At 56.5% G+C, this 17,056-nt stretch overlaps 1 protein-coding gene across 5 annotated transcripts; it reads left to right on the forward strand.

Moving 5' to 3' along the window:
• Window positions 1-16,345, forward strand: ADGRG5 (adhesion G protein-coupled receptor G5). 5 transcript variants are annotated; one of them, XM_040633359.1, is made up of 15 exons: window positions 1-110; window positions 201-236; window positions 1,574-1,777; window positions 6,266-6,355; window positions 6,546-6,621; window positions 7,020-7,085; window positions 7,252-7,423; window positions 7,985-8,101; window positions 8,630-8,743; window positions 10,203-10,355; window positions 11,065-11,186; window positions 11,440-11,708; window positions 12,865-12,982; window positions 14,542-14,819; window positions 15,208-16,345. In XM_040633359.1, exons 4-15 carry the CDS (start codon window positions 6,292-6,294, stop codon window positions 15,306-15,308), a joined length of 1,650 nt encoding a protein of 549 aa, XP_040489293.1. In that variant the 5' UTR covers window positions 1-110; window positions 201-236; window positions 1,574-1,777; window positions 6,266-6,291; the 3' UTR covers window positions 15,309-16,345. The 5 variants fall into 5 exon arrangements, with proteins under 5 accessions (XP_040489293.1, XP_008700813.2, XP_040489295.1 ...); XM_008702591.2 differs by having other exon boundaries at window positions 7,267-7,423; XM_040633361.1 differs by having other exon boundaries at window positions 23-110; window positions 1,579-1,777.
• Window positions 16,346-17,056: the final 711 nt, after the last annotated feature.

A 17,056-nucleotide genomic window follows, 5' to 3' on the forward strand; every position in this document is an offset into this window, starting at 1 on the left:
GCAAGGGGTGCCCTGAGACCAGCTACCAGCACAGAGGAAGCAAAAAGGCCGCTGACGGGAAAGAAGAAGTGAAGTGGGAGCGTGGTGTGGCGAGCAGGCGCGGGTGCTGGGTGAAGAGAGCAGGGGAGGGCTGAGGGCCGGGGCTGAGCCGTGCAGAGGCGGCCCCAGCACACACATCGAACTTCCCTTTCTTTCTGCAGACAGAACGGTGGCAGCGGACGGCAGCGGCTCTCCAGGTCAGCCCCGCGGGGCGGCTCTATTCCCGGCTCCCCCAGCGCTCTGTCTTCATCTGCCAGGTCCCCCGCAGGCACCGGGCGTGTTCCTGCCCTGGTGGGCCCAGAACTGGGGACATCGTGGGGGCAGCCAGCTGGGGACCCACCCTCATTCCCTTCCCTCTCTGGGGGCAACTCCAAAATCTCTGGGAATGTAAAAGTCTATCTATCTACCTACCTATCGATCGATCATCTATCTCTCAACTATCTATCTATCTATCTATCTACTTATCTATTATTTATCTATCTATTTATCTATTTTTTTAAGATTGTATTTAGTGATTTGAGAGAGAGAGAACATGAGTGGGGTGGGGGGGAAGGGCAGAGGAAGAGGGAGAAGCAGACTCCCCACCGAGCAGGGAGCCTGCCATGGGACTCCATCCCAGCACCCCAGGATCATGACCTGAGCTGAAGGCAGTTGTTTAACTCACTGAGCCAGCCAGGCTCCTCTCTATTTCTTTAAAGAGCAATTTAAATTAAGGAGTGGTTAGACACTGGGTTCAAATCCTAACTCCCCATCACGGCCTAGGGCGAGTTATAAGACTTTTCTGGATTTCAGTTTCCTCATCGGTAAAATGGGGTTCATCTGATGACCTGTACCTTGGATGACATGGGGGAGGGCCTGCACGAAGTCTGTAGTGGGCAAATGCGAGCAGGTGGCATTCCTCTCACAGTGACCTGGACTGGAGCCTGGGGACAGGATGTCTCAGGGAAATGGCTCTGGTGCTGGCTTGGTCACAGACTCCGTGTTGGGCCTTGGCATGGCCTCCCTTTCCCTGCCTGTAAAATGGGGCAAAGAATGGTACTTGTCAGGGCTTTGCTGCAGAGACCACGGGTTCGCTCCTCTCCCAGGCCAGGGCGAGGCGAGCGGCGGGAGCTTCAGCCTGTGCTGGCCAGGGTGGCAGCTTGGGAGGGGCAGAGGGGCCGCGTACAGGGGTGTGACTGGCTCAACAGGCCTGGTGCTTTCGGAAATAGGGGGGCTGCCGGGGGGCAGGTGCATGGTCAGTCCCGGGGAAGAAGGCAGGGGGTCCCAAGTCTTATGCTCAGATACATCTCTGGCTGGGACTTTGGGTCAGAGCCCTAAGCTTGCAGCGAGGCTTGTGGAAATGTCTCTGAGTCTCTCTCCCTGGGAAGTAGGTCTTCTTGGCCTCATTTTATGGACGAGAAACACTGAAGCATGGAGAAGTGGACTTATTGCCTAATGCCACGGCCCAGGCACTGAATACTGGAGCTGGTTATCAAATACGCATCTTTCAAAGGCTCTGGTCGGCCCTCTGCATGTTTCCCCATTTCTCTGTCAGCCTAGGTAGAGTCTTACTCATCCGTAGAGCGACTCAGCCACCCAACCATCGTGAGGAGGCTGCAGTACACGGCGTGGGGAGAGCACTTGACTTGGAGTCTGGAGCTCTGGGTTTGAGTCCCAGCTTGACCTGCCGTAACCCCAGGCAAACTCTCGTGCGGTTTCCAGTTTCCCCACGATCCACTGGAACCAACTTGGTCATCAGGTAAGGGAGTTCTGTTTCCCAGGGAGCCCCAGGTAATGAGTTGCAGGGTGGATGGTGAGAGGGGTGCGCTTGTGGGGTGGCAATGCACCCGGTGGCCTCTCTGAAGGGCTCAGAGAGGGGTGCTAGAAGTCTCAAGCAGAAGTGAGGATTGTGGTTTGCCCCTGGGAAAGGGAGTGGAAACCACAGCTATTTGGGGGTACTTGGAGGTGGTGTCACTTCTCCTTCGGCCTTGATTTCTCCAGCTGGTCGTGGGGTTAGGCCCCTCTTCCCTCTGTAGACACAGAGCAGGGTAGCCAAGGGTCTGGGGCCCAGGCCTTACGGTCCAGACCCTGGATGTCAAATCCACATTATGGTCTGGACCTCAGTTTCCGCATTCGCACAGCGAGGGGGTGGACAAGATGACCCAAGATCTGGTCTGCACTATGGGGCCCTCAGTCTTCTCATCTGAAATGTTTCAAATTGTTTCATTCAGCATTTCCTTTCTCTCCTCAAATCTTTTCCCTCCTCTCTTCTCTGAGGTTCTGAGAATTGCCCAAGGTAACAGCCAAATAAATAACCAAGTGGCCCAAATGGGATAAGAAGCCAACACTCTAGGACCCCAACCGAAGTCTTTATTTGCTCTCGCTCTTTTTAAAAGATTTATTTATTTGAGAGAAAGAGAGAGAGGGGGAGGGAGGGAGGGAGGTGTGGGGGAGGGGCAGAGAGAGAACCTGAAGCAGACTCTGCACTGAGCACGTAGCCTGACCAGGGCTCAATCCCACAACCCTGAGATCATGAACTGAGCGGAAACCAAGAGTCAGATGCTTAACTGACTGAGCCACTCAGGAGCCCTTCTATTCTCTTTTCAAGTGAACACATATGTTAATAAATAATGTTAAGATAAATGGGTGGGACCACCCGGAAAAAAACATCGCATCCCCATCTCATACTCCCGGATCGATGCAAATGGACGAGGGGTTCCAGTGTGAACAATGAAACCTCAAAAGTCCTAGGAGAAACTTAGGAGAATTCCTTTGTAATTGGAGCGGGGAAGGCCCTTCTAGCTATGACTGAAAATCCAGAAGCCAAAAGAGAAAAATACTGGTAATTCTGATTACACAAAAATGATACACATAGAGAAAGACTTCTACATGGCAAAAGGACCATATGTGATGTTCAAAGGCAGATGATAAACTAGGAAACATAGTTGCAACTCACATAATAGACAACGAGCTGATTTCCCTATTATGTAAAGGGTTTCAAGACTAAGCAAGAGTCGAACTCAAAATAAAAATGGGCCGACGGTGAACCGGCACATGTGGGAAATGTTGTCAGAACAGCTGCGCTGTGGGAAGGAACTGAAGACCGGAACCCGCACAGCCAGCTGTCTGAAGCACCTGCCGTGTTAGTCAGTGCCTATCCGTCCAGCGGTAGACTATGCAGCTGGAAAAGGAAAAGTGGAAACTCTAGGTACTGCTACAGAAAGTTCCCCAAGATGTGTTTTCAAGCCAAAATAGCGAACTGCGCAACAGTAGGAGCGTGCTACCTTTTTTTTTTTTTAAATAAAAGTTGAGGAGAACCATATATGCTTCTATTCTGCGGGGACTTGGGAAGATTCACGAAACACGAATAGCAGAAGTTACCTGGGGTGACTGACTGGGAAGGGAGTGGTTGGGCGGCACAGGAGACAGGGATACTTTGCATTTTATGCCTTTGTGGACTTATTCATTGTTTGGATTTGAAAGATGCAAATTTCTGAACTATCCGAAGAGCAGGGGCGCCTGGGGGGCTCAGCGGGTCAAGCATCTGAGTCTTGATCCCCAGCCCAGGTCTCCGTCTCAGGGTCGCAAGTTCGAGCCTTGTGGTGGGCTCCAGGCTGGGTGTGGAGCCACCTTAAAAACCAAAAAGCAGCAACAACTATCCGAAGAGTGACTAAAACTCGAGAGAAACGCGTAACTATACTGTGTGGGGTAACGTTAGGAAATCTGGGCACCCAAAACAGTAGGCCCCGAACCTCACCGCCCAGAACTGACCGCCGTGTCTTTCAGAGCTTATGTACATAAGAAATGTGACTTTTACAAGGACTGGATTCCATTGCTTTGCAACACGTTTTTTGTTTCTCATAAACAACAGGCCGCCACTCTGTTTTCCATAACGCTAGTCATTTGCAGCATAAAAATTCTAAGCATGGAAGACTTGTTTTCCTATTGTGAGGGTAATACCTGTTTGTTGTAGAAAATTCGAACTCTACGGGAAACCGAAAGAAGAAAGGAATCGTCCTCCCCATAACATTATTCACATTTTGGTGACTATGCGTCGGGATGCCCTCCTGGGCCCGAACATGCCTATCCGCGCACGTTTCCACGCACGTGATTACACGATGTGTGTTCTGTTCAGCTTGCTCTTCCCAGGCGGTGACACACTGAGCCCCTCTTCTGTGTCACTATCTACATCCTGATTTCGATAGTGAAATGGCAATCCGCGGTACTGAATTTTGAACTTCTACTTTTGAATCCATGATCAATTCACAGGAGGTTGCAAAAAAAAAAAAATAGTACAGAAAGATTTTGTATACACTTCACCCAATTCATCTGCATAGTCCCCTCCTTCTCCTTTTGTTTGTAGTTTATTTGTTCCATCCTGGAACCTTCTTTTCTCCTGCTGCCTCCTGGACAGGATACACCCTGGGTCCTGCTGTCCAACCAACAACTGGGGGAGTTGTTTCCCGCATTTTCTGGGGAGCAGCTTCACCTCTTCTCTGGTGGGGTTTCCTGTACCCTATGTTGTCTTTCATGATTTACTCCCTCATTCTCTTGGAGCGCATCTCCCAGCAGCTTTCTGAGAGAGGGTGTATGCTTTAGAACGCCTAGTGGTCCTTGGTTGACCATTCATCATTAAGAGCACAGCACTAAAGCTTAACTGCTTGACAGGGCTGATGACTGGGAAAGCTGCATCCTAAGTTTGGTCCTGGCCAGTTCCCTGAGGAACACCAAAACATCCGTAGCTATAGGAGACTTTTCTTGGAATGGCCAGTTCTTCAGAGAAGACTTTTCCCCTGCTTCTAGAAGCTGAGTGGGGGAGGAGGCGGGGAAGGGATATGGCTTAATTTTTCTATACCTGAATGACATCCCATCCTTCCCCTCAGATTCTCTGCCATGCACTGTCTCCAGGCAATGAACTTTATATTGGGATGGGGTTGAGGGTGGTAGGGTTGTGACAGTGGTCCTGGACACCCCAGGTGACTGAGGAGATCTGGGGCCCCAGCTGGTCATTTTAAAGACTCACAACCGGGGCACCTGGGTGGCCCTGGGTGGTGAAACATCGCGCGGACTCTTGATTTTGGCTCAGGTCATGATCTCAGGGTCGTGAGATCGAGTCCTGTGTGGGACTCTTTTTGAGTGTGGAGACTGCTTGGGATTCTCTCTCTCCCTCTGCCTCTCTGCCCCCTGCTCCCAGCTCGCACATGCTCGCGTGCTCTCTCTCTTAAAAAAAAAAAAAAAAGACTCACAAGCATCTATCCCCCATTTTTTGGCTTCACCCCTCATCCCTGCTTTCAGAGGTTCTCGATGCCTCTAGCTCTCAAGTGTTCCCAGGGTTGTGAGTCTTCTCCCCCTCCCCTTCCCTCCCCCTCCCCTCACTCCTCACTTCTCCCCACTGCAGGCCCTCAGGCTCAGCTGTTTATTGTCTGCTAGACGTGTGACGCCCTGCTTTGGAATCTCCAGACTTTTGCTAACCTTTCTCGCCTGCTGTTGTCTTCTTTCCCCTCGCTCTGTCCTTGTGGCTCTGTGCTCATTTTACTCAGTCACTCTCATTTTAGTGGGGTTTCGGGAGGTGGTTGACATAAATTTGCTGCATTTAAGCAGAAGTTTCTTAGTTTATTTTAAAACCACAGAAGAGGCGCCTGGGTGGCTCAGTTGGTTAAGCATCTGCCTTTGGCTCAGGTCATGATCCCGGGGTGCTGGGATCGAGCCCCACGTTGGGCTCCCCGCTCAGTGGGGAGCCTGCTTCTCCCTCTGCTGCATCCCCTGCTTGTGCTCTCTCTCTCTCTCTCTCTCAGATACATAAATAAAATCTTTAAAAAAATTTAAAACCACGGAAAACGAAGACTAGGAAGGACAGACCCTTGCCCAAAGTCACATGGTGGACCAATGACAGAGCTGGACAGGGTTCCATGCTGCTTGCTCCCAAGCAGCTTCCCCTCTGGGTGAAGTCAGGGCCCCGACGAAGCCCCCAGAGAGGCCATTTTTGGGGACGGGGAGTGACTCAAGAAGAGCTGCTAATGGCAGGCATTTCTGAACAAATGGTCAGGGGTTCTGGAGTCATAGAGACCTGGCTCAGGGGGCTTCAAGCAGAGCAAGACCACTTGTGCTCTGAACCTCAGTTTCTCCATCTGTGAAATGCAGGAGTAATGAGGCTCAGTTAAGATACTAGATGTCTTACCCCTGGGACATGCCAGACACCTGGAGGTCTCTCTCTTACCACGATGACAATGGCATGCATCTTTTCTAGGGAAGCTGGTTCTCGGAAGACAGGACATGGATTGCTGGGGGGCCTTTCTCCTCTGCCTGTGCTTCATGACTTCTCAGAGTGAGACAATGGGTAAGAGGGTGCTGCTGAGCTGGGGGGCAGCCCTAGCCGGGCCTCTGGCTGTGACATGAAAGGGGGATGCCCTGAACCAGGGGAGCTTGAAAGGGGGCACTGCACCCCCCCGGGGCAGCGGCAAGCCTGAGGCTGGGGTGGAAGGCCCAGGGACAGAAGCCAAAATGGAGGTCTGACTTGCTCCCCGCAGAGACATCCCAAGACCCCCTGCTCTGGATGGAGAAGCTGGAGAGAATGGCCAGGAGCCGCAACTCGACTTCTGCTCAGTGAGTCAGGAGGCCCTCCTGCCTGCCCAGAGCCAGCTGTGCCTCCCACCCCCAGCTCGCGCCTTGAATCAGTGCTCGGGGTTGTCCAGTGTGGACCATTAATCCATTTATTGAACATGCATTTATCGAGTACCTACTGTGTGCCTGGCATAGGCTCTGGAGGTACAGGGTAAACATGTCCGCCTTCCTCAAGTCTGCTCTCTGGCTGAGGGCCTTTAACTATGGATGCCATGAAACGTGTGCAGAATCCTGGGTCTCTGCATTTTTCCGGGAAGGAGCTCCAAGACTCGGATCGGGCTCTCCAGGGTCTGTGATCTAATGGCCTCGCAGCTGCGGGTGAGGGGATAGTGCTGATGAGTGGCCAGGGAAGCACAGGGACTATGAGGCATTTCACTCAGCCCGCAGGGAAAAGCCAGAAAAGGGTTCCGGAAGGAGGAGTCAACAGAGCCGGACCAGAAAGAGAGGTAATCAGGAGACGTGGATGAGTGGGGTGGAGGTAAGAGCGCGCCGGGGACGCTGTGTGTGCGAAGGTCCAGGGATGGGAGAGGCCGACGCAGTTGGGGGAGGCCCCGCCCTTCTAGGCCGCCTGGGGCCCCTCCCACCCCCAAGCCCACCGTGGACCCTGGTCAGCTCTCTCGCCCTCAGCCTCATCCGGGGCCTGGAACGTAGCCTGTTGAACGCCAGCTTCGGGGGCAGCAACCTGACCTTGCAGACGCCCACCATCCAGTCACTGGTCTTCAAGCTGGGCTGCAGCTTCCCCGGCCTCTCACTGAGCAGCGCCTCCGTGGAGCGGGACCCCCAGGTCAGCGGTGGCCGGGGACGGGGGGCAGCCAATGCCTCTACCCCAGAAATCCTCCAAGGGCTTAAGGTCTGGACTCCCCTCCCCCCACGCACACTCATCTGGTCTGCCCTCATAGCTGCGAGTTGCCCCCTCTGTAAAATGGGGCTGATGTTCCTCATGTGAATGCTGGGAAAGGGGGTGCCCTGTGGCCCCTCAAGGGCAGCGTCCTCTTCCTGCTTTTGCAGGTCTGTGGGAGGAGGCAGCAGTGGGAGAGGCCAGGGAATCCAGGGTCCTTGGAAGACCCTGGTGTGATTCCTGCTGAATGCTGGGCGCTGAAGGCCCAGAAGCTCCCTCCCCAGGGGCCCCAGCTGGGTGGGGTCATTCAAGGCAGGGAGAAGCCTGGAGGGAGGGCCTGGGATCTCGGCAAGTTTGGGAGGAGAGCTCTGGACGTGGAGGCTCGGAGGGCTGAACGCCTGGGGTAAGGCTGGGAAGGCTTCACTAGGAGTGGGGAGCAGTGAAAGCGTGGGGCCGGCTCTGGAGGCCATGGACACCAGGCTCAGCCTATCCGTGCCCCCTCCGCAGGCCTGGGTCTCACACGCCATGCAGTTCCCGGCCCAGCTGACCCAGGACGCCTGCAGGAACAGCCCCAGGGAGCTGCGTCTCATCTGTACCTACTTTCTCACCGACTACTTCTTCCAGGTCAGGGCCTTGGTGGGCCTAGCAGGGTGGGTGCCGGCCCCTTCCTGGGGGCACTGTGGGCATCCATGCCATCAGCGGGCCTCGCGGCAGGGACCGGCACCGGCTGGGACGAGCCCATCGTGCACCCGGCCATTGCCCCTTCTGGGCCTCAGTATGAGGAGAACGGTGGGGAGGCCAACGTATAAGTAACTTCTGTGTGTGACTGTCCCTAGGTGGGAGATAGACAAAAGGGCCTTTTCACCTTGGCTTTGAAATGGAGTTAGGACAGTGGTTAGTTCAGATGGAGGCTGGGACGCTCGCAGCACATGCGGGGGGTGGGGGGTGGGAGGGGTGGGGTGGTGAGAGGACAGCTTTCTGGGTGGGGGGACAGCGTATGTGAAGGCTGCGAGGCTCGCCCACGCTGGACACGTGACAGGCACGCAGCTTGCTTTTCTCCGGGGGAAGGGGCTGGTGAAGGGGGGCTCTCAGCCCTCAGCCGGGGTCTCCCTGCGTCCCCTGAAGTCAGCCCTTCTTCTGCTGTCCTTCCAGAATACCAACTCATCTCTACTCAATAACTACGTCCTGGGTGCCCAGCTGGGTTCCGGACACGTGAGCAACCTCAAGGAGTCGGTCAACATCAGCTTCCGGCACAACCAAAGCCTGGTACCTTTGGGGGGTGCCCCAATTTCCACCTCACCCCTGCCTCCTTGTGGCTCTCCTGTTGAATTTTGGCTTGACTAAACCCAACTCTGTGGAAGCATTTTGAAAACAAACGATTTCAAATCTATCACAGTTTGAAAATTCCTGTCAAAGAAATCAGAGAGAAGCTTTTACTTACTGCAGTAGGCACGATTTTTTTTTTCTTTTTAAGTAGGTGCCACACCCAGCATGGAGCCCAATGTGGGGCTTGAGCTCAGGACCCTGAGATCAAAGACCTGAGTTGAGATCAAGAATAACCAACAGAGGCACCCAGGGGCCTCCTAGGCAGGACCCTTTGAGTTGCGAGTGATACAAAGCCAAGTCAAGCCAGCTTAAGCACGAAAGGGAATTGACTGGGTCGTGTAAATGAAAGGTCCAGAGCTGCCTAGCTTCAGGCCTGGCTGGATCCAGGGGCTGATATAATGCCATCCTGGCTCAGCCTCTTTCCATCTCTCGGCAATGGTTTCCTGCCTTGGCTCTCTACTCTGGCAAGATGGCAGCTAAAGGGCTGGACCTCCATCACCTCTTCCCAGCAGGCTCTTCCTCATCAGTGCAAACCAGGCTCCCAGAACAGAGTCCTAAAGATCCCGCCGGGTCACGTGTCCATCTCTGAACCAGGTCGATAGAATGTGTGGATTGGCCAGGCCCGGGTCACATGGCTCAGGGACTGGGCTGGATTCATCTGACCTGCCATAGAGGGAGGCGTGGGTCCTCCAGAGAAGTGCAGAAGCTGATCTTGGAGGAAGGGAGAAGGGCTGCTGGGTGGGCATAAGCTCTGATGCCTCCGCTCTCTGAAAAGCACAGAGCCTCTACGTTCTACCCTGACTTCCCATCGGCCTCTTCAGGACTGTGCTGAACTCTCAATTTCTCCATCATCCTTTCCTTTCTTTGTTCTGAAGCCTTGGCCCTGCAAAGGTTCTTTCCCCAGTGGTTTCCCATGGCACTGCCTGTGTCTTTCCCTCCACCCCTCCATCCATATGGCTTGACATCAGGGCTGTCTGTAGGTGAGTCTCTCCCCCACACCAGGCATGGGTCTGCACCATTGTTGTTCCCCATGGGGAGGAGGGGAAAGGGGACAGGTGATTATAGAGCACCTCCTATCCAGCCAGAGCTGGGCCCTCAAGATTCCTCATTGCCTGTGATTTAATACCATCCTTGAGACTGGGGTACAGATGACCCCATTTTGCAGATGAATAAACTGAGGCTCAGAGAAGCTCGACAACTTGCCCAGGTCACTCTGAGAGTCCAGAGTAGAGGTGAGGCTGGAATCTGGGTCTGTCTGATGCCAAAGCCCAGCCAGTGCCCGGTAAAATGTTGACTAGGGTGCAATTAAATCAACTTCAGCCCCTACAGTTTCCAGACTCTGACCCACGGCCCTCCCCCACACCCCTTGGATGCACCCAACTCCAGCCTCTCCCCTTAGGAAGGCTACACGGTGACCTGTGTCTTCTGGAAGGAAGGAGCCAGCAAACATTACTGGGGGGTCTGGAGCCCCGAGGGCTGTCGCACAGAGAAGCCCTCACATTCCGAGGTGCTCTGCCGTTGCAACCATCTCAGCTATTTTGCTGTTCTCATGGTAAGTGTGCATCCAGTCCGGGTGAGGGGCTCAAAGCTGTAAAGGGCCCTGTGTCTAAGCAAAAGGAGCAAGGCAAAGGCTGGTGTAGGGGACAGAAAACCCAACTCAAATGGGCTTAAGGAGGAAAAAAGAGAAACTTATGAACTCATGTTGCTGAAGAAGCTGTGTTAGGCTTCAGGCATGGCTTGATCTAGATGCTCTGTATCACCAAGCAGGGCTTTATCTCTCTCTCCCAACTGTGCTTGCTCTGTGCTGGCCTAGCCTTCGGACGGGATTTCCCCACAGGATCATAATATGGCTGCTAGCAGATTTAGACCAGTAGAATGAGAGCTTGTCTTACCCACTTCTGCCAGCTAGCCTCGGGATTGAATCCCACCGCCTTAGAGTGTGTCACATTCCCATCGCTCAACCAAGTCACTGGGCAGGAGGAGGGAGGGGTCTGGTAAGTCAGGCCTTGTGCACCTGTCCACAGGCAGTGGGACCACCCATGTGCATAGACAGGCAGGTGAGGTTCTCATAGAGAAAGAGGAGATGGGAGTTGAGGGGGTCAAAAGCCACCGCGTCTGCCAGGGCTTTGTTTTCAAGCCAGGACTGCAGTGAGGTTTGTGGTGAGACAGGGCAGTTTGGAGCTGAGGTCTTAGCAGGTCACTGTCACTGTGGGGAGGGCATTTCCGCGCTTCTGTCCCCCATTCCCTGTTCCTTCCTTCAGCAACTGTCCCCAGCCCAGGTCCCCCCAGAGCTGCTGAAGCCTCTCACATATATCACCCTGGTGGGCTGCAGCGTCTCCATCGTGGCCTCGCTTCTCACTGTCCTGCTGCACTTCCAAGCCAGGTACTCCCCTGCCCCCATGCCGGGCCTGCCCACCCGCCGCTGCTCAGCACCCCTCCTTCTCATCGAATTGATCCCCCGGGGTGGGGTGGGCTTCTCCAGGGAACGGAGGCTGGGAGGCAGGAGACCGGCCTTGCCGCGTGGCTGCCGTTTGGTCCTTGCCTCCCTCAACCTCCGTCGTGTGTCCACGAGCCCAGGGGGTGGCACTGCCTGGGCGACGTCCCCAGGCCACGGAAGGGCGTGCTTCCACCCGCAGGAAGCAGGGTGACTCCTTAACACGCATCCACGTGAACCTGCACGCCTCCGTGCTGCTCCTGAACGTCGCCTTCCTACTGAGTCCGGTGCTGGCCGTGGCCCCTGCGTCCGAGTCAGCATGCGCGGCGCTGGCCGCCGTCCTGCACTTCGCCCTGCTCAGCTGCTTCACCTGGATGGCCATCGAAGGCTTCAACCTCTACCTGCTCCTAGGGCACGTCTACAACATCTACGTCCGCCGATACCTGCTCAAGCTCTGTGCGGTGGGCTGGGGTGAGCAGAGCCCCCTCCCCCTCGGTCCCTGAGGCCTCCCGCCAGACAGGGTGTCCGCCCCCTGCCGCCCTTCTCTGCTCCCCTTCCTCATCATAGCGACCGCACCACGAGCACGGCTCATCATCCCTGTCAACGCTCGCCCCTTCTTTCTACTCTGCTGTTCTTGTCATCGATTCGACCTCCAACATCTCTGTCCCCTCCGCCTCCAAGCCCCCATCGCCGTCACCTCCAACACCCCCATCTCCTCCACCTCCAACCCCCCATCTCCTCCACCTCCAACCCCCCCATCACCTCCAACACTTCCATCCCCTCTACCTCCAACCCCCCCATTGCCATCACCCACCTCCAACCCCCCATCCCCTCCACCTCCAAGCCCCCATCACCGTCACCTCCAACATCTCTGTCCCCTCCACCTCCAACACCCCCATAACCATCACCTCCAAAACCTCTGTCCCTCCACCTCCAAGCCCCCCATCGCCATCACCTCCAACCCCCCCATCTCCTCCACCTCCAACCCCCCATCCCCTCCACCTCCAACCCCCCCATCACCATCACCTTCAACACCTCCGTCTCCTCCACCCCCAGCTCCTCCATCGCCGTCACTTCCAACATTTCCACCATCACTACCACCTCCAGCACCACTATCGCCTCCGCCACAACCATCACCTCTGCCACCATCCCCACCATGTCTACCTCCAAGGCCACCATCAGTGCCACCACTACCACTTCGATCTCTGACCCCACCATCACCTTCACCACCTCCATCATCACCACCATCCTCATCCTCATCTTCACCGCTATCTCTGGCACCATCATTGGCACCTCTGTCCTTATCCTAGCCCCTCTTTATTGTCTCGGTCTCCTCACGCGTTCCCCCAGCCCTCTGTCGCATTAGCTCCCATCTCCCCACCACCACTGCCACTACCATCCCACCCTAGAGCCCTCACTAACACCGTCTTGGAGAGCAGCCTCCTCTAAGACCTCCAGGCTACGTGCTCTGACGCTGGAGCGTGTGGCGGAGCGGGGCTGGGGCTCCGAACTGTCCCTTCCCCTCCCCGCTTGCTCAGTGGAATTCCATTTTAGCAGCCCCAGGGACCCATGACCAGCCCTTCTCGGGGTCACCTGACAGGTGCTGAGCCTCTGTCTCCCCTCTCAGGGGTCCCGGCCCTCCTGGTGCTGTCTGTTCTTGTTGCCAAGAACTCAGTGTATGGACCCTACGTAATTCCACTCGCCGACAGCCAGGAAAATGGCACGGGCTTCCAGAACACATCCATGTGAGTGCCCTCAGGGCTGTGGCTGGCTCCCTGGCCCGGGCCGAAGGGCCCAGGGGCTCTGAACGGGGTGTCCCGTAGGCAGGGCACTGGCTGTGGGGCAAGGAGGGGGCCATGGCTCTGAGAGGGGGTGGTTTCCAGGGGTCTTTGTCACACCCTTTCTGCTGGATCCCCAAGGCCTTCTGTGGAGGCAGGCTCTTGTTCTAGGCTGGCTACCTCTAGGGAGCCCCAGCAAGAACTCTGGTCCCTCCTCACGGGCCTCCAAGGCTAGGAAGCCAGGCGGGTTGGGGTTCGCTCCTCTCACTGCGAGGGTCGGGCTGCTTTCTCAGAGGAGGTGTGACTTAGGACATGATAACCATGCAGTTTTTATATAGTACGTGCTGGGGGCTGGAGGGCTGGGCGGGGGCAGGAGGCACAGCGTTGCTGGGCTGTCACAGTGTACCCCACTCCAAGAACCCACTTCTCTGAGTCCCCTTCCCTTCTCCCTCTCCCTCTCCCCCTGGGTTCCGTGACAGTTATTAAAAAAATAAAGCTAGTTATTAAAAATCCCTTACTATGTCCATTCGTGCTCCCGAACACAGACAGCAGTAACGGAACCCTTGAAGGGCGCTCCAGCCGTAGCAGAGTGGTTGCGCAGTTGCCAGGGAGCCTCCCCCGCCGGACGGTTCCGTGCCAGTGAGAAGGAATGATCCATGAACACTCTCCGCCCCTTGCATAAATCCACAAAATAATGTTCAAGGTGCCTTATGGCTGCCACGGCAGGAGCCCATGGCGGGGGCCTGGGCAGGGCGCTGGGACAGGGGCACAGGCTCGGGCTCGGAACGCAGGGCTTCAAGTGCCACCTTTGCCTCTGACTAGCGTGTGCTCCTAAACCCCAGCCTCAGTTTCCCCCCTGCAGGGCGGGGATGACTGTGCACCTGCCTCGTAGGGTCCTCATGAGCAGAGAATGGGCTCATCCACAGAAAGCAAATGACACGGTGTCTGGCGGGGTAAAAGGCACCGCCTGTCTCGCAGGTGTCTTGGGGACACAAAGGGCATGAAGACCTCAGGGAGGGTCTAGGAGCAGGGCTGGGCTACTGCCAGGCCTCAGCTCTTTCCTCGGCCCTTGGTGGCATCTTCCTACTGCTCACTCTCCTCCTCAGTGTGCACGTGGGGGGTGCTCCTCCTCCGAGCCCCCCGAGGTGCCACAGCTGCTCACTGCTCAGAGCACGGCATGTGGGCCCTGTCTAGGTGGGGAGGGGTCCTGGGAGGAGAGGAAGAGTTTTCAGGTGGGTAAAGGCATGAGAGAGCCCCGTGTGGCTGGAAAGGAGAACATGGGGGCTTCAGGCCCGGGGGGCCAAGCAAGGCGGCAGGTGGGCCCTAATGCGGTAGCCTGGCTGGAAAGCCGGGCTCAGAACTTCACCACGCATGTTGTCAGATAAGAAACAACCGGTCTGGGCTGGGAGACGGGACCAGGTTCAGGAGCGCATCCAGAGGCCCAGAGACTGGGGTCACCCTACCCACCCCTCTCTCCCCGGCCCGGGGAGCCACGCTGACCCTGGCACTTCACCCCTCCCCTGCAGGTGCTGGGTGCGGAACCCCTGGGTGCACAGCATCTTGGTCATGGGCTACAGTGGCCTCACGTGTCTTTTCAACCTGGTGGTGCTGGTCTGGGCGCTGCGGGTCCTGCACCGGCTGCGGGCCCGGGACAAGGTGCCGAGCACGCGGGCCTGCCGGGACAGCGTCACCGTGCTGGGCCTCACCGTGCTGCTGGGCACCACCTGGATCTTGGCTTTCTTCTCCTTTGACGTCTTTCTGCTGCCCCAGCTCTTCCTCTTCACCACCTTCAGCTCGCTGTACGGTAGGGCCCGTGGGAGCTATGCAGGAAGCCCCGGGGGGTAGGGGTTTGTGGCCGGTAAGATGCTGACTAGTCAAGACTTCAGGTCAAGTGGGCGAGCCAGGGGCTGAAGTCGAGCACCCCCCTCCCCACCAAGCTGGTTTGGGGTTCCTTCCGTCCATAGGAAGGGGCATGTCCTCCTAATTTGCACAAAGGCGCCCTCTGGCCTACCGACCACTGGTCGTCCAGCTTTATGCTCTGCCCCTCCTGGCCTGCAGCAGTGAGGGGCTCTGAGAATTACTCCTGGGCTTCAGGGAAGCCCAGCTCAGCCCCACTGCGGAAGTCCCTGGGCTCTGGGTGAGGCCCGACGTGGCTCCTTCCGGTCTCCCACTGACCCGTTTTCTGCCTGCAGGTTTCTTCCTCTTCCTGTGGTTCTGCTCCCACAGGTGCCGCTCCGAGGCAGAGGTGGAGGCAGAAATGGAGGCGTTCAGCTCCACCCAGACTACGCAGTAGTCTGGGCCTCCTCGTCCAGCAGCCCCGGCTTCTCCGGCTGCCTTCGGCCTGGGACTCCCGCCTCCCCCCAGAGAAGGCTGCTGGCCAGCTGCTGGACACCAGAGGCCACTGCGGCCTCCAGGGAGGCTTTTCGACCTCCGCGGCTTCCCCAGGCCCAGAGGGCAGGGCAGGGCGTTGCTTCGCTTCCCCTGGCTTCCCCGGGACAGGAGGGCGGAGTCTCTTTCCCCTGCACCTGAGCCAGCTGGACCTGTGACCAGGCCATTTGATAACTGGGGAGGTTTAAATTGCCGCTGGTAGGCGTGGGGGTATGGAGCCTAAACCCAAGCTCAGGCTACAGTTGTAGAGAATCACCATTGCCCTTGACCTCCCTGTCAGACCAGGAGGGAGAGGGCTTCTGAAGCCGGCTGCGTTCCCAGGCTGCACACCAGGGGGCGCTGGTGGCCTGTGCTCGGAAGCCAGTGGCTCCCAACTCTCGTCTGGAAAAATTGTCACCTGTCTCTGGACATCACACCAGATGGAGGGGCCCTGCTTCCAGGACTTCTCCCTCCGAGTGACCGAAGAAAGGATTCTCGCACTGTTCACACAGCCATTTCTCTTTTCCCGACGGCAGCTGCTGGCTCTGGCTCTTGGGGTCTTGCTCACCTCTGGCACTAGAGCGGGTGGGCTGGGGGAGGCTCTCAGGGCCCTGCTCCAAGACACCAGACAGGTAATAAGGACTTCAGATGGCATGGTGAGGGTGCTGGAGCTGGATCCCTTTTCTCCCGGCGGGGATCCTCTGCTCTCTGTTCATTTTTTGATGCAAACAGCCCTTGGCCAGCTGGTGAGAGCTGTAGGCTCTGGAGCCAGTCTGCCTGGGTTCAGATGGCCCTGCCACTTGCTAGCTGTGGCTGTGCACAGGCCACTCAAGTTCTCTGTGCCTCAGTTTCCCCATCTGTAACGTAGGGACAGGAGTGGTGCCTATTTTGAAGATGAAAAAAAAAGAATCCATATAAGAGGCTTAGGAGATAGTAAGTGTTCAATAAATACTGTTATCATTAGTATTTTTGCTATCATTATGAACAGAGTCGGCTGAAAGGGCAAGCCATCTAAGCTCCAGGCCTGGGTCAGCTCAACCCAACAGGCCCAGCTCCTTGCTAGGCACAGCCTGCTGTCCCTCTGCTCTGTCACCTCCTCTCCCACTTTCCCTAGAGTGGTCTCTGCTCTGACTCCAGACAGAGTGTCCCCCCCACCTTTATCAGGGTGATAGGAGTCCCCATCCCAGCCCCGCTGTGCCCCCTAGTTGAGCCCCGTCCTGAGTGGTACCAGACTCCTTGGGCCTTGGGGTGGGCTCCCACATGAGGAGGGTACAGAGGGATCATGGGAAGTCCCAGCCCCTGTCTTGAGCAGCTCCAGGACGTGGTGACCCAGCTGGGCCGGTCTGTGTCTTGTCCCACCCCATTGGTTCAGGCCCAGCCTCTTAGACCCTACCAAGCCTGGGGCCACCCAAAGGAGGATGTGGCCACAGTAACAAGGGATGATTCTGGTGATTGCAGGAAACAGGCCCAGGCTTGTGGCCCTGAGCACCATGGGGGTCCGGGCTCTGGGCAGGGATCACTTCCTAGAAATGCCCCACCTGCTGGCACTGAGCACTGGACCCAGCTCTTGGGGGGCTTCCAGACCAGGGGGAAGATGGATTGGGTAGGAGGACAAATGGACGCCAGAGGGGCCGTGTACTAGAGGTTTCTGGGTTGTTTGCTGCTGCGATATCA

Source organism: Ursus maritimus, unplaced genomic scaffold (genome assembly GCF_017311325.1).
Source record: "Ursus maritimus isolate PB19 unplaced genomic scaffold, ASM1731132v1 scaffold_19, whole genome shotgun sequence".
NCBI lineage: Eukaryota > Metazoa > Chordata > Mammalia > Carnivora > Ursidae > Ursus > Ursus maritimus.

What these genes read in the sequence shown, in the direction of transcription:
- ADGRG5 (XM_040633359.1), top strand. Translation starts at nt 6,292, where the DNA reads ATGGATTGCTGGGGGGCCTTTCTCCTCTGCCTGTGCTTCATGACTTCT. An exon ending in GAGCCGGACCAGAAAGAGAG is followed by an intron (nt 7,086 to 7,251) that starts GTAATCAGGAGA and finishes GACCCTGGTCAG; the next exon opens with CTCTCTCGCCCTCAGCCTCA. An exon ending in CTGCTGCACTTCCAAGCCAG is followed by an intron (nt 11,187 to 11,439) that starts GTACTCCCCTGC and finishes TTCCACCCGCAG; the next exon opens with GAAGCAGGGTGACTCCTTAA.